Source organism: Saccopteryx leptura, chromosome 5 (assembly GCF_036850995.1).
Source record: "Saccopteryx leptura isolate mSacLep1 chromosome 5, mSacLep1_pri_phased_curated, whole genome shotgun sequence".
NCBI lineage: Eukaryota > Metazoa > Chordata > Mammalia > Chiroptera > Emballonuridae > Saccopteryx > Saccopteryx leptura.
The window spans coordinates 126,709,511-126,731,559 of NC_089507.1; the positions used below are offsets into that span (position 1 = coordinate 126,709,511).

The 22,049-nt window shown below is 40.2% G+C and overlaps 1 protein-coding gene and 1 pseudogene across 9 annotated transcripts in view; one reads left to right on the plus strand and one right to left on the minus strand.

The window, feature by feature from the left end:
- MLLT10 (MLLT10 histone lysine methyltransferase DOT1L cofactor) overlaps positions 1–22,049 on the minus strand; it is a 289,716-nt gene that overhangs the window by 190,309 nt on the left and 77,358 nt on the right. For all 9 annotated transcript variants that reach the window (XM_066384587.1, XM_066384586.1, XM_066384583.1 and 6 more), the window contains one exon: positions 131–240. In XM_066384587.1, coding sequence (XP_066240684.1) covers positions 131–178 — 48 coding nt within the window. In that variant the 5' untranslated portion in view covers positions 179–240. The remainder of the gene's footprint in view (positions 1–130; positions 241–22,049) is intronic.
- LOC136405677 (NADH dehydrogenase [ubiquinone] 1 alpha subcomplex subunit 2 pseudogene) lies at positions 15,921–16,334 on the plus strand (annotated as a pseudogene).

Below are 22,049 nucleotides of genomic sequence, written 5' to 3' on the forward strand. Positions count from 1 at the left end.
GCAGAACTATAATTTAAATTTCCTAATGTAGGCCTATAAAAAAACAAAACACAAAAATATTTCCTTTATACTTGCCGGTTTTAAAACAAAAAATTATATTCAAACATCAATCAAATAAGATCCACTGTACCTTATTATAACGATCATGTGGAACAGACTGTAAAACAATTGGTTCCATTGTAGAAACATTGGCAAACTGAACTTCAGGAATATACAGGGCACAAACCACATGAGCCCAACCTAAAAATAAATTAAAATAACGTCATATTATAGTTTTCAATAAAACTTTTTCAAAGACAAACTCAGTAACTTTCTAAAGAAATCCCTTAAATGCCTACTTAAGCAAATACACACACAAAAAATTAGGAAGAAATTCTCATTACAGACCAAATAGTCAAACTACTACTGATAAAGTGCTCTTAATCATTTCTCTAGTTATATGCACAGTAACACAAATAGAGGGAAACATTTTTTAATAACTTCATTCATTTAGATTTTATTTATTCATTTTGAGAGAGAGGGAGAGAGAGAGAGAAGAGGAAGGAGGATCAGGAAGCATCAACTCCCCTATATGTCTTGACCGAGGAAGCCCAGGGTTTCAAACCAGCAACCTCAGCATTCCAGGTCAAAACTTTATCCACTGCACCACCACAGGCCAGGCAAGGGAAACTATTTTATTTACTTTTTACTTTACTTTTTACTTTACTTTACTTTACTTTATTAAGTGAGTGGGGAGACAGAGACAGACTCCTTGCATGCACCCTGACCAGGATCCACTGGCAAGCCCTCTACCAGGCAATGCTCTGCCCCATCTGGGCCACTGCTCTGTTGCTCGGCAACTGAGCTAATTTTAGCGCCTGAGGCCAGGCCATGAGCCATCCTCAGCTCCTGGGGCCAACTTTGTTCAAACTATTTAAGCCACAGCTGTAGGAGGAGAAGAGAGAAAGAAAAAGAGAGATGGAGGGAGGGGTGGAGAAGCAGGTGGTTACTTCTCCTGTGTGCCCTGACAGGAAATCAAACCTGTGTGCCCTGACAGGAAATCATACACCAGGCAACACTCTACCACTGAGCCAACTGGCCAGGGCCAAAGGAAGCATTTTTAAGTTCAGATTCTGGCACTTACTGACACTTCTTATAAATAATTCAGAACAACACTACTTCTGAGAACCATTGTAAAATAATATTTATAGTTGATTATCTAAAATAAAAAATTTAGTAATTTTATCAAATGTTAACATTAAATTTTTTTATATTAATGTAAATATTTTTAAATTGGTATTTTACTCTTGCACTAAAAAACATTAGTATTTTACTACTATCAGCATTATCTTAATATTTTAATATTTCACTTTAAATGCTCTAACAATTGCCTGATCAGGTGGTGGCACAGTGGACAGAGCGTTGAACTGGGTCGTGGAGGACCCAGGTCGTGGAGAAACCCCAAGGTCACCGGCTTCAGTGCAGGCTCATCAGCTTGAGTGCAGGATCACTGGCTTGAGCGTGGGATCGTAGACATGACCCCATGGTTGCTGGCTTGAAGCCCAAAGTCACTGGCTTAAGCAAGGGGTCACTTACTCTACTGTAGCCCTCCGGTCAAGGCACAGATGAGAAAGCAATCAATGAACAACTAAGGTGCCGCAATGAAGAATTGATGCTTCTCATCTCTCTCCCTTCCCGTCTGTCTGTCCCTATCTGTCCTTCTCTGTCTCTCTCTCTCTGTCTGATCCCCCCGAAGAAGCTCTAACAATTGATATTAAATGTTAATATTTCTTTTAATTTTCAAAATGTTCTTGAAGATATCAAAGAGCTGATGTAATAGTGAGGAATGATTCAAAATTGAAAAGGGTTTGAAGTCCAGGTTCATGAGTACAGCTTTTAGCTACTTTTGCCACCCAGTGAACATCTGTCTATTTCAGAGAAAGCAGCTAAAAGAGGGAAAGTGCTTCTGACAAACTCAAAACGCTGGAAGTACAGAGATTTATGTTCATGGACAACCAAGGTATAAGGGGAACTTGTCAACTCCTCACCCACTTTCAGCTATAACACTGAAGGGCTGCAAGCCAGAAGTAACAATAAACTAAAAACCCAGGCCCTCAAAGAAACTGCAGCTGGACTTTGATCATCTCAAACTGAAATCTGACTCATGTCACCTAAACTACATGTGCCCCCAGGCACCAGACAAAAGTAAATATACATCCTCTCTGGAGAAAACAATGTCATCTTGGCTACAAATAATTTCTACTAGTTCATTTCAGCACAATAAAAATACCAAATACACAGGAGTCAAGACAACATGTACAAAAATCAGCAGAACCTAGAAAATAAACAGATCTGGGGTGTAGGTTGCCACGGAGGCGTGCAGTACTGTGGAACCATGACTTGCGGAGCCGTATGCAGGCAGAGGAGCTGGTGGAGACCATCAGCTCCAGGCAGACATCACCGGGCCCTGCGGGGATGCAGCACTCACCGACTACACCGAAAGGCAGTATCCCCCAGCCCACCCATCACTGACTGCACTGGGGCCAATTCCTGTCAGTGGTGCTAAGACAGAAAAGTCCTGATGGCCCAGTGCTTAGCAAAGCTGATTTTGTTGAGAAACTTCATCAGAGTAACCAGGCCTGTCATGATGGAGATTTCCACAGTTATTGTTCTATACAATGATACTCTAGCTGCTGACTCTCACAACTATATCTTATACAGCAAGAAATCTGCAGCATTTATGAAAATCCAGCACTATGACAAGGCCATGGAGGATGCAATCAAAGCTTAACTTCTCAATCCCAAATGGCCTAAACATACTTTTTTAAAAATTTATTGTGTTTACATAGATTCTAGTGTCCCCCTGAATGCATCCCCTTCCCCCGTGTTCCCCTCAACATCCCCCTGCCCCCCTCTCCCCAACACCCAGGACGCTTCCCTCCAGGATTTGCTTTTCTGCTCTCTATAATGCTGTGTTATGTGTATATAATTTCATCAATCTCTTTCCCTCTCTGATCCCATCCTATCACCCCTTTCCATCTGTCTGCTTTCCCTCTGGTCCCTTCTAAGCATGCTTCTTGACAGGGTATTGCCTTCTAGTACCTCAGAGGTCATGCTGATACCCTGGCAGCCTTTGCATCTAGACTGACTCAGGAATCCAAGATTCTCCAAATTCTGGTGGAGATGGTTAGAGCTGCTATTAATTCTCCCATAAGAGACTCCCTTGAGCCCACTTACCAGCTGCTTTAGAAAATTAAACTGGACAAGAATCCCTTAGTGGTTGTGCCTACAGTTGGGCAGGTCCTGATAGCTGGCCATCATGGGGCCTCTGCAGTTGTCTTAGAAGCTGCTCTAAAGATTAACACCTGCGGCCTCAAACAGAGAGGTTCTGTTTTCTCTGCCCTAAGCAGTGCCTACTGGTCTCTTGTAAACACAGAGAAGAGCACTGGATAAATGCAGCAGACTTGGATGTAGCCAAGACCTTAGGTGACCAGACAGGAGAATGCCTACCTCATGGGACTCCTGGTTCTCAGCATTCTTCTCCAAAGAAAATTATCAAGGAGTCTCTCTCATTAACCACAGGCAAGTTGGTGCTTGCCATGAAACTCAAAAATCAAGAGGTTGTAATTCAGTGCTACCTCTTGCCTGCCTGCAATTAACTGGAAAGCTTTACTTCCATACCCTGAAACCAGCCACCAACTGTTAAGACTAGAATTAATGTCAGTTAAAGGAATATATAAAATGCCTGACTGGAACTATTGTAATAATATATATTTTGTATAGGTTCAAAGTTCTAGTTGACCAGTCTTCTGGGGTTTAACTCAGTTAAGTGTAATGTCTGCTTACAAAGTACCTAATGTGTGCAGAGCACTGTGCTGAAGGCCCAGGGTCTAGGTGGTTAGGTGTAGGGTCACTCCCCTGGAGGGGCTTACATCCTCTTTGAGGCAGAGCGGTTTTGTTGGGATATCTTTTAGAGAGAGAGAGACAGACAAATAGACAGGAAGGAAGAGATATGAGAAGAATCAACTCATAGTTACGGCACTTTAGTTGTTCATTGTTTCTCATGTGTGCCTTGGCCGGGGGGCTACAGCTGAGGCCAGGGACCCCCCTTGCTCAAGCCAGTGATCTTTGGCTCAAGTCAGCAGCCAGTGACCATGGGGTCATGCCTATGATCCCATGCTCAAGCCAGCAACCCCATGTTCAAGCTCGTGAGCCCACGCTCAAGCCAGCGACCTTGACATTTTGAACCTGGGTCCTCAGCATCATCACATGCCAACATTCTATCCACTGACCACTGCCTGGTCAGACAAGACAAAACTTTAACACAGCAAAAAAATATTAAAACACTGCTTGAGCAATAAATGATAAGGTTTTCTTAATCACTGCCAACATTCTGGAATTATAAAGGAGAAAAAGACTGGTATAGGCTTCAGGAAATTTTGTGAAACAGGTGGAACTCAAGCTGACCCCTGAATGAGACACAGAAATTGGCACATGGGGTTCTAAAACCTGGTCAGCATGTCAGTCATCTTTTGCTGAGTGATAAGTTTGTTCGTGCTTTTAGCAAAAAAGATCAGATATTTTCTACCATCTTATTCAGTATAATAACAGACTCCTGGTTTTTATAAAAATATTCACTAATTTTATTCAATTATATAAGAAGTATATGAAAATAAGCAAGAGTAAGCCTACCATCCTGTTAACATTTTGGGTATAATCTTTTGGTCTATATCTATTCAAAGAAAAATTGTCATCTTATTGTAATACAGTTTTATAATTTTTTTCATTAATGTTTTTCCACTGATTTTTAAACATTTCTTCAGTTTATCAAATGTTCTACTTCTAAAAGAAAACACAGATCTGTATTTTGGAGCTTCAGACATAGGCACCAAAACAAGTATGCTTATTACGTTCAAATATATACAGTACAAAATTGAAAATGTATTCAAAGAACTGAAAACTACAGTAATAAACCCAAAAAACAACTTCTGGAAGTAAAAACAAAATTTTTTTTATCTCAAGTGAGTAAAATCAGCAATAGTTTAAATATGAAAACTGAATTAGAGGGCAATAACAAAATAGGTCATAAAAAATATCCAGAATGTTAGCACAAGACGCAGAAGTATAAAAAATACAAAAGCACAGAAGACATGAACACCATAAGAAGCAAACTCAACATGTATCACAGAGAAATATGAGAAAGAAAATGTCACAAAAGCAACATTTGATAATACATAAAAAACAACCTAAAAACTTTCCAAACAGAAGATGACAATTTATAAACTGAAGAATCATAACAAATCCACTGTAAATAAGAGAGAAAACAACCAAATGTAAATTGTCATCAAAAGAACAACTTGATAAAGAACATAAGTATCTTTTTTTTTAAGTGAGGGAAGGGGAGAAAGTGAGACAGACTCCCACATGCCCCTCGACCAGGACCCACCCGGCGACCCCCGTCTGGGGCCAACACTCAAATCAACCAAGCTATCCTCAGCATCCGGGCCAACACTCAAACCAATTGAGCCACTGGCTGCAGGAGACGTGGAAAAGAAGAAGATGGTCACTTCTCCTGTGTGCCCTGACCAGGAATCGAACCCAGGATGTCCATACACCAGGCCAATGTTCTATCCACAAAGCAACCGGCCAGATCCACAAAAATATCTTTAATCAAATTTCCATTAAAGGGAAAACCAAACAATTGCCCTCAGGCAACAAGAAAAATGAGCCAAGAGGAAACTCCAAGATGAAGAAAAAAATAAAGCATGATAAACACATAAATACTTACACTGAGCTCTGGTTTCTCTTCAGATCGTATAAATCTTTCGCCTTTTTAAATACTTACACTGGATAAAACAACTATACTTTCTTTCACTTGAAATACATAAGACTGCTTACATCAAAGCTTAAATGTTGTCTGGTCAAGTTTTCAATGTATGTAAGTTTAATACATTTTAAAAAAAACTAGAGAAAGAGTGGGTAAATGACATCTACATGGTTTTAAGGTTTCTCCGTTTAATCAAAGGTGGTACACACAGTAGACTGATTTTTTTAGTTAAGAATTATAATCCCTGAATAAACCACTATATAAAAAAATATTAAAATTCCCACATACAGAAAAATATAATCAACCTTTCCAGTGGCTTTTCCTTATGAATGGCCTGTCTTGGCTCAGGCTTCATACTTTCCTAAACTTTCAAAACACATAGCATCTGGCCTTGGCATGCTCCTGTACCTCTGACTGCAGCCCTAGCACTAGCAGCAGCCACCCTTGGTTCAAAGCTTGGACTCCACTGGAAACCTCCAAGCCCAGCACAAGTAACAGCTATCTGCAGACTGCTTTGTAGCTCATGCCAGGTAGACCCAAGCAGAACATAGGCAGTGGCTGACCTTGGCCTGCACCTCTTGGAAGACCCCAGAGCCAGAGCACCCTGTGGACAGCTTCAGATTACATCACAACACCATCCAACCACCTCCACAAGCACACACACAAGGGGCAGACTCAGGGGGACTAGAGTCCTGCTGAAGTAAGTCCTGCCCCATGGGATGGGCCTCTAAACAGTTGATCCTCCACTGTGGTACCAGCCAGCCCTTGCAGCCAACTGTTTTGGGCTAAATCCCTCCCACTGACATGCCAACAGCAATAAAGGCTCAACTACAATAGGACAGTGCAGAGGCCACACAGAGGTGCACCTGAAATGCACAGCTCAGGTTAAGGGGGAGGCTGTGCCACTGAACCCTACAGGATACCTACTACATTAGTCCACTCTACCAAGCCTGGGAGATATAGTACATCTACCTAATACATAGATACAAATACAGGGAGGCTGCCAAAAGGACGAGATGAAGAAAAATGTCCCAAATAAAAGAACAGAAAAAAACTCCAGAAAAAGAACTAAACAAAATGGAGACAAATAATCTACTAGATGCAGAGTTCAAAACACCAGTTATAAGGCTGTTCAATGAACTTAGGTGAAGAGTAAACAAACTTAAGAGACAACTTCAACAATATAAAGAAGGACATAGAAACCATAAAAAAGAACCAGTAAGAAATGAAGAATACACTAACTGAAATGAAGAATAATTTATAGGGAATCAACAATAGAATAGATGAAACCGAGAATCAGTATGGGGATCTGGAATATAAGAAAATGAAAAATACCTAATAAGAACAGCAAAAAAAAAAAACCCAAAAATGAGGATATTGTAAGGAGCCTCTGGGACAACTTCAAATGTATCACATTCATATCATGAGGGTGCTAGAAGAAAAAGAGAGCAAGAAATTGAAAACCTATTTGAAAAAAATGACAGAAAACTTGACCTGGCCAGACAGCTCAGTTGGTTAGAACATCATCTCAAAATGTGAAAGTTGACCCTGGCTGGTTTGCTCAATGGCTAGAGCGTCAGTCTAGCGTATGGACATCCCAGGTTTGATTCCCAATCAAAGCATACAAAAGAAGAGATCATCTGCTTCTCTTCACTGCCCTCTCCACTTCTCTCCCTCTTACCCTCTTGCAGCCTGTGGCTCGGTTGGTCCGAGAGTCAACCTCAGGAGCTAAAAGTAGCTCAGTTGATTCAAGCATTGGCCCCAGACAGGGGTTGCCAGGAGGATCTCTGCTGTAGCATATGTGGGAGTCTTTCTCACTATCTCCCTTCCTCTCACTTAAAAAAAAATTGAAGATTGTGGGTTCAATCACCAATCGGGGCACATACAGAAACAGATCAATGCTTCTATCTGTTTCTGTCTCTCTGTCCCTTCCTCTTTCTAAAATCTAATCAATTATAAAAAGTTTTTTTTAAATGACAGAAAACTTCCATAACCAGGTGAAAGAAATGAACATACAAGTTCAGGAAGCACAGAAAGTCCCAAACAAGATGAACCCAAAGAGGCCCACAGCAAGACACTTCATAATTAAAATGCCAAAGATTTAAAGACAGGGATAATCTTTCTTTTCTTTTCTTTTTTTTAAGTGAGAGAGGGGAGATAGTGAGACAGACTCTACCATGTTGCCCCAACCAGGATCCACCTGGCAGCCCCCATTTGGGGCCAATGCTTGAATCAACCAAGCTATCCTCAGCACCTGAGGCCAATGCTTGGACCAACCAAGCTATCCTCAGTGCTCAGGCTGACATTCAAACCAACTGAGCTACTGGCTGCAAGAGGGTCAGAGTGAAGGGGTAGAGAGAGGGGAAGAGAAGCAGATGGTCGCTTCTCGTGTGTGCCCTGACCAGAAATCAAATCTAAGACTTCCACACACCAGGCCAACACTCTATCCACTGAGCAAACTAGCCAGGGCCTAGACAGGGAGAATCTTAAAAGCAGCAAGGGAAAAGCAGTTAGTTACCTACAAGGGAGCTCCCATAAGACTGTCAGCTGCTTTCTCAACAGAAACTTTGCAGGTCAGAAGGGACTGGCAAAAAATATTCAGAGTGATAAAAAGCAAGGGACTACAACCAAGATTACTCTACCCAACAAAGCTATCATTTAGAATTGAAGGACAGATAAAAGAGCTTCCCAGACAAGAAAAAGCTGAAGGAGTTCATCATCATTAAACCATTACTGCATGAATTGTTAAGAAGGGGAGAGGAGGAGAAGAAGAGGGGAGGGAGGAGGAAGAGGAGGAAGAAAAAAGAGGGAGGAGGAGGAAAAGGAGGAGGAAGGAAGAGGTGAGAGAAGGAAGGAGGAGGAGAGAGAAGAAAACAGAGGAAGGAGGAAGAAGAGGAGTTTGAGGAAGAGAAGGAAAGAGGAGGGTGAGGGGAAGGAGGAGGAGGAAGAGAAAAGGAAAATGAGGGAGAAGGAGGAAGGAGGGAAGAGAGGATGGAGAAAGGAAAAGGAGGGAAGAGGAGGAAGGAGGAGGAAGGAGGAGGAGGGAGGAGAAGGGAGGAGGAGGGAGGAGGAGGGAGGAGGAGGGAGGAAAAGGAAGAGAAGAGGAAAACGAGGGAGGAGGGAGGAGGCAGGAAGATGTGGAGGAGGAGGGACAAGGTGGGAGGAGGAGGGAGGAGAGAGGAGGGGAAGGAAGAGGGAGGAGGAGAAAGGAGGGTGGGGGAAGGAGGGTGGGGGAAAGAGGGAGGGGGGAGGAGGGAGGAGGAGGAGGAGAAAGAGGAAGAAGGGGGAAAAAAGATAAAAAATATGAACAATAAGCCCTGGCTGGGTAGCTCAGATGATTACAGCATTTTCCCAATATGCCATGGTTGTGGATTTGATCCCCAGTCAGCGTACATACAAGAATCAACCAATGGATGCATAAAATAAGTGGAACAAGTCAATGCCTCTCTCTCTCTCTCTCTCTCTCTCTCTCTCTCTCTCTTTTCTCCCCTTCCACTCTAAAAATCAGTAAAAGTTTAAAATAACATGAACAATAAAATGGCAATAAATACATACCTATGAACAACTGAATCTAGAAAACGAAATAAATGAACTAGCAGACTCATAGATACAGAGAACATTTTGATGGTTGCCAGAATTGGGGGAGGGGTGTAAGAAGACAGGTACAAAGGTGAAGGGATTAAGAAGTACAAATTGGTAGTTACAGAACAGTCATGGGGATGTAAAGTACAGCCTAGGGAATATAGTCAATAATATTCTAATAACTAAGTATGGTATAAGTTATATATAATAGTTAACAGGATGATCACTTAGTGGGTTATATAATGTTTATTCAGTGGGGTCTATATCTGAAACTAATATAATATTGAATGTCCACTGTAATTGTAAAATAGAAAATGATTTCAACAAAAAAGAAAAATATAGCCAAAAGGATGATTTAACACAATTAAATTTAAATATAATACTAATTAACTGAATTACTAAACTGATTAAAATCAATGCTAAAAAAATACTTATATAATCACAAAGAAGGAAAAAAATGAGGGAACAGAGGAACAATAAAATAAGGGAAATAAAATAAATAAATAAAAATTTTAAAAAATTTAAAAATTAAAAAAATAAGGGAAATAATCAAGTAGAATAACAGGAGACTTCTGCTGAAGATAGAATAAAGATGGAATAACAAATACCAAACATAGCCTACTGTATAAAACATGCAAACTTTCTAATGCAGAAATACAATGGATAAAATACTTGAGACAATGGTTTTTAAAGATGTTGGATATTAGGTAATAAATGACAACCATCCCAAATACTTAAGAAAAAAATGTGAGCTCTCGGTTTCCCCATCTCAAGGTCTTGAGAGTTCTTCCAAGCCAAGGCACAGGATAAGAAACTGAAGCCAAACCCAAGACACACCTAAAGCTTAGGAGATTTGGTGAGACCAAGGCAGCTAAATTTGGTAAGACAAAATACCAGAAGGGAAAGCTCTTCACAGAGAGAGCACTATAGAAAGAAACACAATCACAGAAAACCAGTTAAATATTAAGAAGAGAACATGTGAGTGAAGAAATTACATGGCTTAAGAGAAGAATCATCCAAAAGTATTCAGCAGGCACAAAAGGCCAAGAACAGTGCTGATTTCCTCTAGTCAAACTAGAAAAATCTGTTAACTCTTAGAACATTACGTAGAATACTCAGTAGTTGGGAACAATTACCCCTAGACCTAGCACTGCTCTGGAACCACCTAATAAATCATAAAAGCAGAACTTTTAAGGGATCAAACTATTTCCAAGGACTATAACTACATATTTCAGGACAAAACTCAGGATTTTTAGGAATGCAAAATATCCAAAATTTGGTCAGCAAAAATAGTGGAGTAGGCAGCTCCAAGGGCACATTTCATCAAAGAAATATATTTTTTTAAAAATCAAGCAGGAACTGTCAAAACCAATTCTGTCAGAACTGTAAAAAATAGAGTAGAACATTTGCAGCACCCAAATAAATGCTAAATAAAGAAAAAAGCAAGTTACAAATGGTAGAAAGGCTTTTGGCATTTTTACTCTCCCTTGGCCCATACCCACTGTGGTTCAGTAGAGGTCTTAAAGACAGCTCTGTGAGCCTGAACTGTGGTGGCACAGTGGATAAAGCACTGACCTAGAATGCTGAGGTCGCCAGTTTAAAGACCTCGGCTTCCCCAGTCAAAGCATATATGACAAGCAATCAATGAGCAACTAAAGTGAAGCAACTATTAGTTGATGATTCTCATCTTTCCCTATTCCTGTCTGTCCTTCTCTCTCTCTCTCTAAAAAAAAAAAAAAAAAAAAAAAAAGCCAACTACAAATGCCTGCTAGGCAAAGGATAACTAAAAAAGAAACAGTTCAGAAAGAAAATGTAAAATCTCCAGAAAGCAATCTCAATCACATGGAAGCTGGGATTATAAACCACAGAGACTACTAAATGAAGTTCTGAAAATACTCAATGAGATGTGAGAAACATTGATAGGCAATTTAATGCACTCAGAAAACAAATTAATGAACAAAACAAATACTTCACAAGAGAGAGACTGAAAACTTTAAAAAACAACCACATAGAAATTCTGGATATGAAGAATGCAATATACAAACTGAAAAATGTATAGTTGATATACAATAATTAAGTATAACTAATAGAACTGGCCAGGTAGAGGATAGAATCAATGACATCAAAGACAGGCAATTAGAGATGATGCAGAGGGAAGAGAGAGACTCAAGAAATTTTAAAAAATGAGAGAACTCTACAAGAATTATCCAACTCCATCAGAGAGAACAATATAAGAATAATGGGTATACCAAAAGAAGAAAAAGAAAAGGGAACAGAAAGCCTATTCAAACAAATAATCAATGAGAACTTCTCAAATCGATAAGAGCTTCTCAAATCAAATCCAAGAAGCCAACAGAATACCTAAACCTCAACCCAAAGAGTCCTTTTCCAAGGTACATATTAATAAAATTGTCAGAAATTAATGACAAAGAAAGAATCCTCAAGGCAGCCAGGGAAAAGAAGAAAGTAACATATAAAGGGAAGCCCATCAGGTTATCATCAAACTTCTAAGCAGAAACTCTACAAGCCAGAGAGAGTGTACCCAAACATTCAAAGTACTGAAAGAGAGGAATTATCAGTCAAGAATAAAATATCCGTCAAAGTTATCCCTAAATATAAAGGAGAAATAAAAACTTGTATAGATATACTGAAGCTGAGGGAATTTATCACCAAAAAACCCCCACTGCAGGAAATACTCAAGGGGGTCATGCCACCAGAAATAAGGAACATGTAACAAACCTACAAGTAAAAGCTCCAACAAGTGTATGATATCAACAGGGATATATTGTGACAACAAAAACATAAAAGTGAGGGGATAAAGGTCTGAATTAGCAAAAGAAGATGGTGGACAGATGCATTCACAAGACAAATGACTATTGTATATATGAAACTTTTTTTTCCAATAGTCTAAGGGTAATCATTCACAAAAAAACTAAAATGGCCTGACCTGTGGTGGCACAGTGGATAAAGCGTCAACCTGGAAATGCTGAGGTTGCCGGTTCGAAACCCTGGGCTTGCCTGGTCAAGGTACATATGGGAGTTGATGCTTCCAGCTCCTCCCCACCTTCTCTCTCTCCCTCTCTGTCTCTCTCTCTCCCTTTCTCTCTCTCCTTTCTAAAATGAATAAATAAAATTTAAAAAAATACTAAAATGGAAATACATACCTTTAAAAAAGAGAAAACAGAGGAAAGAAGCATGAAATACCAAAATATATATATATCAACAAACTGAGTGGGGAGGAGAAGGCAGTGAGGGAGGAAGAAAAAAAAAGTTGAAAACAACAAACTGGCCCTGGCCGGTTGGCTCAGCAGTAGAGCGTCGGCCTGGCGTGCAGGAGTCCTGGGTTCGATTCCCGGCCAGGGCATACAGGAGAAGCGCCCATCTGCTTCTCCATCCCTCCCCCTCTCCTTCCTCTCTGTCTCTCTCTTCCCCTCCCACAGCCAAGGCTCCATTGGGGCAAAGATGGCCCGGGCGCTGAGGATGGCTCTGTGGCCTCTGCCTCAGGCACTAGAATGGCTCTGGATGCAACAGAGCGACGCCCCAGAGGGGCAGAGCATCGCCCCCTGGTGGGCATGCCGGGTGGATCCCGGTTGGGCGCATGCAGTAGTCAGTCTGACTGCCTCCCCGTTTCCAGCTTCAGAAAAATGAAAAAAAAATAAAATAAAAAAAATAAAAACAACAAACTAACAAACTAACAAACACAAAGGAAAAGAACCAACAAGGATGCAAAACTACCAGGAAACAAAAGATAAAATGGCTATAGAAAATCCTTATGCATCAATAATTATCCTAAATATAAATGGCCTGAATTCACCAATAAAGAGGCACAAAGTAGCAGAATGGATCAAAAAACAAAACACAACCATTGGCTGCCTTCAAGAGATACATCTAAGCTATAAGTAGACTCAAAGTGAAAGGGCTGAAAAAGATTCTCCAAGCAAGTAATATCCAAAGAAAAGCCCCATGTAGCCATATTTATGTCCGACAATACTGATTTGAAGATAACAAAGGTAACAAAAGACAAAGATGAACGTTTCATAATGAATAAAGGGAAAACTACACTGCAAAAATATAACACTTCTTAATATATATGCAGCAAATCAGGGAGCACTAAAATATGTAAAACAACTACTAACAGAACTAGTAGGAGAAAGAGACAAAAACATTCCATAGTTGGGGAACTCAATACTCCATGAACAGCTCTAGATAGATCTTCCAAAGAGAGTCAATAAAGAAATATCAGCCCTTCTTGGTGGCTCAGGGTATAGAGCACTGGCCTGGCTTATGGATGCCCCAGGTTCAATTCCCAGTCAGGGCACAGAGGAGAAGCGACCATCAGATTCTCTCTCTCTCTGTCTCCCCCTTCTCTCCTGCAGCCAGTGGCTCAATTCCTTTGAACATGGCCCCAGGCACTGAGAATGGCTCAGATGGTCCAAGCACATCTGCCTCAGGAGCTAAAAAAAAAGCTCAGTACTTGAGCATCAGCCCCCCTGAAGGGGCTGCTGGGTAGATCCTGGTTGGGGTGTATGAGGCAGTCTGCCTCACTGTCTCCCTTCCTCTCAACTAAAAAAAAAGAAAAAGAGAGAAATATCAGCCTTAAACAGCACAGTAGACCAAATAGGCATATAGGGGGTCCTGTGGTTACAACACAGTTCCATTCCTACGACAGTGACATAACCCGAATTTTTTTTTTTTTTGTATTTTTTTTTTCCTTGAAGCTGGAAACAGGGAGAGACAGTCTGACAGACTCCCGCATGCGCCCGACCGGGATCCACCCGGCACGCCCACCAGGGGCGACACTCTGCCCACCAGGGGGTGATGCTCTGCCCCTCCAGGGCGTCGCTCTGCCACAACCAGAGCCACTCTAGCGCTTGGGGCAGCGGCCAAGGAGCCATCCCCAGCGCCCGGGCCATCTTTGCTCCAATGGAGCCTCTGCTGCGGGAGGGGAAGAGAGAGACAGAGAGGAAGGAGGGGGGGTGGAGAAGCAGATGGGCGCCTCTCCTATGTGCCCTGGCCGGGAATCGAACCCGGGTCCCCCACACGCCAGGCCGATGCTCTACCGCTGAGCCAACCAGCCAGGGCAATCCGAATTTTAGTGTAAGTCAAAACACACCCTAGCCTAAGTCACTACCCTATCCTAAAACAGTGGAAAAATCATAATCTAGAACATATAAACAACACTAAGCCAAAATGGCATAAGTAAGCATACTGGGTGATGCCAACTCCCATACTCATATACAGCGTTACTGCGTATTCTTCTCCCATGCACAACCAAACTAGTTGGCCCATGTAGTACTTAAGTACACTAACAGCATAGGTGAACCACATATCAATTTTTTTTAGGTTTATATGGGAGTGGGTGTCTTAAACTCGAAACATTGTGTATTGAGACTGTCGTACCCGAAGACCCCGTATAATTGACATCTATAGAACATTACGTACCAGAACATCAGATCATACACGTTTTTCTCCAGCACACATGGAACATTCTCAAGGACAGACCATATGTTGAGGCACAAAACTAACCTCAAGAAATTCAGGAAGATTTAAATTGCACCAAGCATATTCTCTGACCATAAAGCTTTGAAATTAGAATTCAACTGCAAAAATGAAGTAAAGAAACACACAAAAATGTGGAAACTAAGCAATATACGGTACCTCTAAAAAATGACTAGGTCAAAGAAGAAATAAAAGCAAAGATCAAAGGGTATACACAAATGAGAATGACAACACAACATATCAAAACTTCTGAGATGCAGTAAAAGCAGTAATAAAATGTATATCATTACAAGATTATATCAAGAAACAAGGAGATCCCAAGTAACCTAACATCACATCTGAAAGAACTACAGTAGAAAGAAGAACAAAGGCAACCCAAAGTCAGAAGAAGAAAAAATAAAAATTAGAGCAAAACTAAATGAAATAGAGAAAAAAAACTATAAAAATTAATACAACAAAGAGCTGGTTCTTTAAAAAGATTAATAAAATTGACAAACCCCTGGCTAGACTCACTAAGGAAAAATGAGAAATGACTCATATAAACAAAATTAGAAATGAAAGAGAAGTTACCACAGACTTCATAGATATACAAAGGATCATTGAAGAATACTATGAAAAGACTGTATGCCAACAAATTCAGCAACTCAGAAGAAATGTGTAAGTCCCTAGACTGAATCATGACAATCTTCCTAGACTGAATCATGAGGACATAGAAAACATAAACAGACCAACAAATTGAGGAAATAGAAACAACTATCCAGATGGCCTTACTAGTGAATTCTATCAAACATTCAAAGAAGATTTGGTACATATACCCCTCTAAGTCTTCCAAAACACTTGAAGAGGCAATACTTCCTATTCCTAATACATTTTATGAGGCCAACATAACCTTGATTCCAAAACCTGGCAAGAACATCACATAAAAAAAGGAAAACTACAGACCAGTATCTGTAAGGAATAGATACAAAAATCCAAAACAAAATACTAGCAAATAGAATACAACAAATCATTTTAAAAAATAATATGGGGGTTCTAGAGGCGATGGCGGCAGCCGCGGCAGCTCGTGGGATTAGGGCCAAACTGGGTCTACGAGAGATTCGCATCCACTTATGCCAGAGTTCACCTGGAAGCCAGGGCATCAGGGACTTCATTGAGAAACGCTATGTGGAGCTCAAGAAGGCAAACCCCAACCTGCCCATCCTAGTCCGCGAATGCTCAGATGTGCAGCCCAAGCTCTGGGCTTGCTATGCATTTGGCCAAGAGAAGAATGTCTCTTTGAACAACTTCAGTGCTGATCAGGTAACCAGAGCTGCAGAGAATGTACTAAGTGGCAAAGCCTGAAGCCTTCACTGAGGATTAAGAACAGCCCCACAGACTGGGCTCTGCTGGACTGAGTACAATGTGGAAAAATGTGTTCTCCTGTTCTTTATAAAGCTTGTGCTGTAAAAATAAATAAATAAATAAATAAATAAATAAATAAATAAATAAATAAATAAAATGGCCCTAGCCAGCTGGGCTCAGTGGATGAAGCATCGGCCTGGCATATGGATATCCCAGGTTCAATCCCTAGTCAGGGCACACAGAAGAAGAGATCATCTACTTCTCTCCTCCCCTTATTTCCTTCTTCCCCTCCCGCAGCCAGTGGCTTGATCGGTTCAAGTGTTGGCTGAGGTGCTGAGGATAGTTCGATTGGTCAGAGCCTCGGCCTCAGGCACTAAAAATAGCTTGGTTGATTTCAACAAACAGCCCCAGACAGGGGTTGCCTGGTGATCCCACTCAGACTCCCATGCGAGAGTTTGTTTCTCTGTCTGCCCTCCTCTCACTTAAAAAAAGTAATTAAATAACACTACTAATAATAATACATCACGATCAAGTGAGATTTATTCCAGGAACAGAAGAATGGTTCAACATATGCAAATTAATCAATGTAATACACCACATTAATAAAACAAAGAACAAAAATCACGTGATCTTATCAATATATGCAGAAATAGTATTCTCTAAGACGAACATCCATTAATGATTAAAACACTCAATAAAATGGGTAAAGAAGAAAAGCACTCCAACAAAATAAAGGCCATGTAGGACAAACCATCAACCAATATCATTCTAAAATGTGAAAAACTGAAAGCTTTTCCTCTAAAATCAGAAACAAGACAAGGATGCCCACTTTCACTACTCTTACTGAACACAGTTCTGGAAGTCCTAGCCAGAGCAATCAGGCTAAAGAAATAAATAAAAACCATCCACATTAGGAAAGAAGGAGGAATCACTTTTTGCAAATGACATGATTCTGTACACAGATAACCTGAGACTCCAACAAAAAACTATTAAAACAATAAACAAATACAGTAAAATCCAAGGATACAAAGTTAATAAACAAAAGTCAACTGCCTTCCTAAATGCCAACAATTAAGCATCAGAAAATAAATAAAAAAATAAATAATTCCTTTTACAATTGCAACAAAATAAAATAAAATAAAATACCTAAAAATAAACTTATCAAAGGATTTAAAGGACCTACATATTAAAGACTAGAAAGTATTATTAAAAGAAATTGAAGCCTGGCCTGTGGTGGCCCAGTGGTAAAGTATCGACCTGGAGCTGACCAGGCGGTGGTGCAGTGGATAGAGTGTCGGACTGGGATGTGGAGAACCCAGGTTTGAGACCCCGAGGTCACCAGCTTCAGCGCAGGCTCATCTAGTTTGAGCAAGGTTCACCAGCTTGAGCCCAAGGTCGCTGGCTCGAGCAAGGGGACACTCAGTCTGCTGTAGTCCTCTAGTCAAGGCACATATGAGAAATCAATCAATGAACAACTAAGGAGCCACAACGAAGAATTGATGTTTCTCATCTCTTCCTGTCTGTCTGTCCCTATCTGGCTCTCTCTCACTCTCTCTCTCTCTCTCTCTCTCTCTGACAAAAAAAAGAAAAAAAGGTAATACTTTTCGATCCCTGCCTCTTTTCTCTACAATATCAATAAATAAAATCTTTTAAAAAAAGAGACTGAAAAACACACAATGAAATGAAAAAATATTCAATGTTTGTGGACTGGAAGACTCAACATAGTTAAAATGGCCATGTTACCCAAAGTAATAGCTAGATTTGATTCAATCCCCATTAAAATCCCAATGTCATCTGTTTTTAAAGAAATACAACAAAAAAGCCTGTCCTGTGGTGGCACAGTGGCTAGAGTATCAACCTGGAACACTGAAGTAAGCTGGCTCGAAATCCTGGGCCTGCCTGGTTAAGCAATTAATGAACTAAACTGAAGCAACTATGAGCTGATACTTCTCATTCCTGCCCCCCCCCAGTAAAATCAGCGAATAAAATCTTAAAAAAACAGAGAAAGAAGTGGCTATCTGCTTCTTTCCCCTTCCCTTTCCCTCTTCTCTTCCTCTATCCCTCCTGTAGCCAGTGGCTTAATTGGTTCCAGCATCAGCCCCCGACAATGAGGACAGCTCAGTTGGTCCAAGTCTCACAGCCTCAGGAGCTAAAAATAGCTCAGTTGACTCAGGCATTGTTGCTGGGTGGATCCTGGTCTGGGCACATGACTGTGTCCGTCTCACTGTCTCCCCACCTCTCTTAACAACAACAACAACAAAAAAAGTGTGTGTATGTGGCCAAAACAACTGTATTTTTCCCAATTCTTTGCTAATGCCATAATGTATTCTATACAAAAAATACTTCAGAGTTGGCTGTTCAAAATGGAATTGTATACTAATCTTTGAGTTTCTTCATCAGTTACTTAATTTTTACAGCATGCCACAGTTTATTAAATTCATGGTACTAAGCTATAAAGAAACACCAATATCAATGAGGGAGGTAACTAAAAATAGAGATGAAAACGAGAAATACGCAATGGTTCTCAAGAAAGCACAACAAAATTTACAGACATAAGTCTGCATTTCTTTTTATCAAGCAAAAAGACCCTTAAGAGATTTAAAATTAACTTTCAATAGAAACATCATCTGTCCACCAATATACAAAAGAGAGGGAAAAAATCAAAAACAGATTTTAACTCTAACAAAAGGAAAGAGTGGCTTTTTTTCAAAAATAATTCTATAAGAAACTGTATCCATTCAAAAAAATCAAAATTTTAATAAAAAATATGTAGATCATCCTGCATTAAGAAAAATCAATGCTGAAAGACTTCTAAGCTGCTCTACTAGGTAAGGAGATCACAACTGGAAGAAGCCTACAAGTCATACAGAGAATAATGGGGAGGCAGAGAAGCATTAAGTCATATGCTTCAACAAGATAAGTCCTCAGCCTGACCAGGTGGTGGTGCAGTGGATAGAGCATCGGACTGGGATGCGGAAGACCCAGGTTTGAGACCCCGAGGTCGCCAGTTTGAGCACAGGCTCATCTGGTTTGAGCAAAAATTCACCAGCTTGGACCCAGGGTCGCTGGCTCAAGCAAGGGGTTGCTTGGTCTGCTGAAGGCCCATGGTCAAGGCACATATGAGAAAGCAATCAATGAACTAAGGTGTCGCAATGCACAACCAAAAACTAATGATTGATGCTTCTCATCTCTCCGTTCCTGTCTGTCTGTCCCTGTCTATCCCTCACTCTGACTCTCTCTCTGTCTCTGTAAAATTAATTAATTAATTAAAAAAATAAGTCCTCAGAAAAAGTCCTGGATGAATCGGAAATAATCAAATTACCAGATGCAGAGTATAAAATAATGATTGTTAGGATGCTTAAGGATCTCAAAGCTACAATGGATGGACTTAATGAACACCTAAATAAAGAAATTGTAAGCATCAAAAAGGACATGGAAATCATAAAGAAGAACCAGACAGAAATGACAAACACAATATCAGAAATGAAGACTACACTAGAAGGAATTAAAAGCAGGCTAGATGAAGCAGAGGATCGAATCAGCGACTTAGAGAACAAGATAAGTGAAAACACGAAAGCAGAAAAGCAAAAAGAAAACAGGATCAAAAAGTCCAAGGAACCCTAAGAAAGATCTGTGACAACATGAAGAGAAACAATATCTTTATAATAGGGGTTCCTGAAGGAGAAGAGAAAGAACAAGGACAAGAGAAGATCTTTGAAGAAATTATAGATAAAAATTTCCCTAAATTGATGCAGGAAAGAGTCACACAAGTTCAAAAAGCAGAGAGAACCCCATTAAAAAAGAACCCAAAGAGACCCACACCAAGACATATCATAATCAAAATACCAAAGCTAAGAGATAAAGAAAGACTATTAAAAGCTGTAAGAGAAAAACAGTCAATCTCCTACAAAAGAACACCCATTAGGATGACATCTGACTTCTCAACAGAAACACTTGAGGCCAGAAGGTAATGGCAAGAAATATTCGAAGTAATGCAGAACAAGAACCTACGACCCAGACTACTTTATCCAGCAAGACTATCATTTAAAACTGAAGAAGAAATAAAAAGCTTCCCAGGCAAAAAAAAAACTCAAGGAATTCATAACAACCAAACCAAATGCTGCAAGAAATGTTAAGGGGCCTGCTGTAGGTAGAAAAAAGAAGGGGGGGGGGGATATATATATATATGGTCTACCGGAAAGTTCTGTCCGTTTTTGGACTAAAACAAAATACAAACTTTTCTTACCGTCAATAAACTTTATTAAATAATATAATTGCCATTATTAATGATTTCTTGCCAGCGTGAGGGCAATTTATATATCCCATTTTTGAAAAATGTTTCATCTTTTGATGTGAAAAATTGAACCAGTGCTTGTTTGATATCTTCTTCATTTTTGAATTTTTGCCCTTCAAAAAATTTTGTAAGGACAAAAACAATGATAGTCAGAGGGTGCTAAGTCTGGGGAATATGGTGGATGCAACAGACATGCTTCTGTAGCATTTCTTCCTTGTTGAAATTTGTAAAATTACAGTGGCACAAATGAACTTTATCAGTAGCCATGGGTACACTATCACTTCACACATAAGACTAACGTGAATCAACTTTGTTTTAGTTAATTTGCTACGTCAGTATGTATACATTAAGTGATAAAAATAGGCAAACATGCGCCAAATAAACATGTGCTTATGTGTCGAAACTTGTTGTGATAGAAACGAACAGAACTTTCCAGTAGACCATATATATATATATATATATACAGTCGTACCTTGAGATACGAATTTAATTCGTTCTGTAACTGAGCTCGTAAGCCAGTCACCTCATATATAAAACTGCTGATGCCGTACACCAACTAGCGGCAGCTTCCCAAATCACAACTTGTATCTTGGAATGTTGCTCGGATCTCGAAAAAAAATACGGACCAAGTGGCAACTCATATCTTAAAAATAAAAAATTGTATATTGGTCTGTTCGTATCTCAAAGTACCACTGTATATATAGTAAAAGAGGAATATAGATTTAAAGGAAAAAATGGCAATAAGCAACTACATATTAATAATAACCTTAAATGTAAATGGATTAAATGCTCCAAACAAAAGACATAGGGTAGCTGAATGGATAAGAAAACAAGACCCGGCCTGGCCGGTTGGCTCAGTGGTAGAGCGTCGGCCTGGCATGCAGAAGTCCCGGGTTCGATTCCCGGCCAGGGCACACAGGAGAAGCACCCATCTGCTTCTCCACCCCTCCCCCTCTCCTTCCTCTCTGTCTCTCTCTTCCCCTCCCACAGCAGAGGCTCCATTGGAGCAAAGATGGCCCGGGCGCTGGGGATGGCTCCTTGGCCTCTGCCCCAGGCGCTAGAGTGGCTCTGGTCGCAACAGAGCAACGCCCGGAGGGGCAGAGCATCGCCCCCTGGTGGGCGTGTCGGGTGGATCCAGGTCGGGTGCATGCGGGAGTCTGTCTGACTGTCTCTCCCCATTTCCAGCTTCAGAAAAATACAAAAAAATGAATAAAGAAAGAAAGAAAGAAAGAAAGAAAGAAAGAAAGAAAGAAAGAAAGAAAGAAAGAAAACAAGACCCATGCATATGCTGTCTAGGACACCCACCTCAAAACAAAAGATACACATAGACTGAAAGTAAAAGGATGGAAAAAATATTTCATGCAAATGCAAAAGAAAAAAAAGCTGGGGTAGCAATACTTATATCTGACAAAATAGACTTTAAAACAAAGACTACAGTAAGGGATAAAAAAGGTCATTACATAATGATAAAGGCAGCAATCCAACAGGAAGAGATAATCATTATAAATATCTATGCACCTAATATAG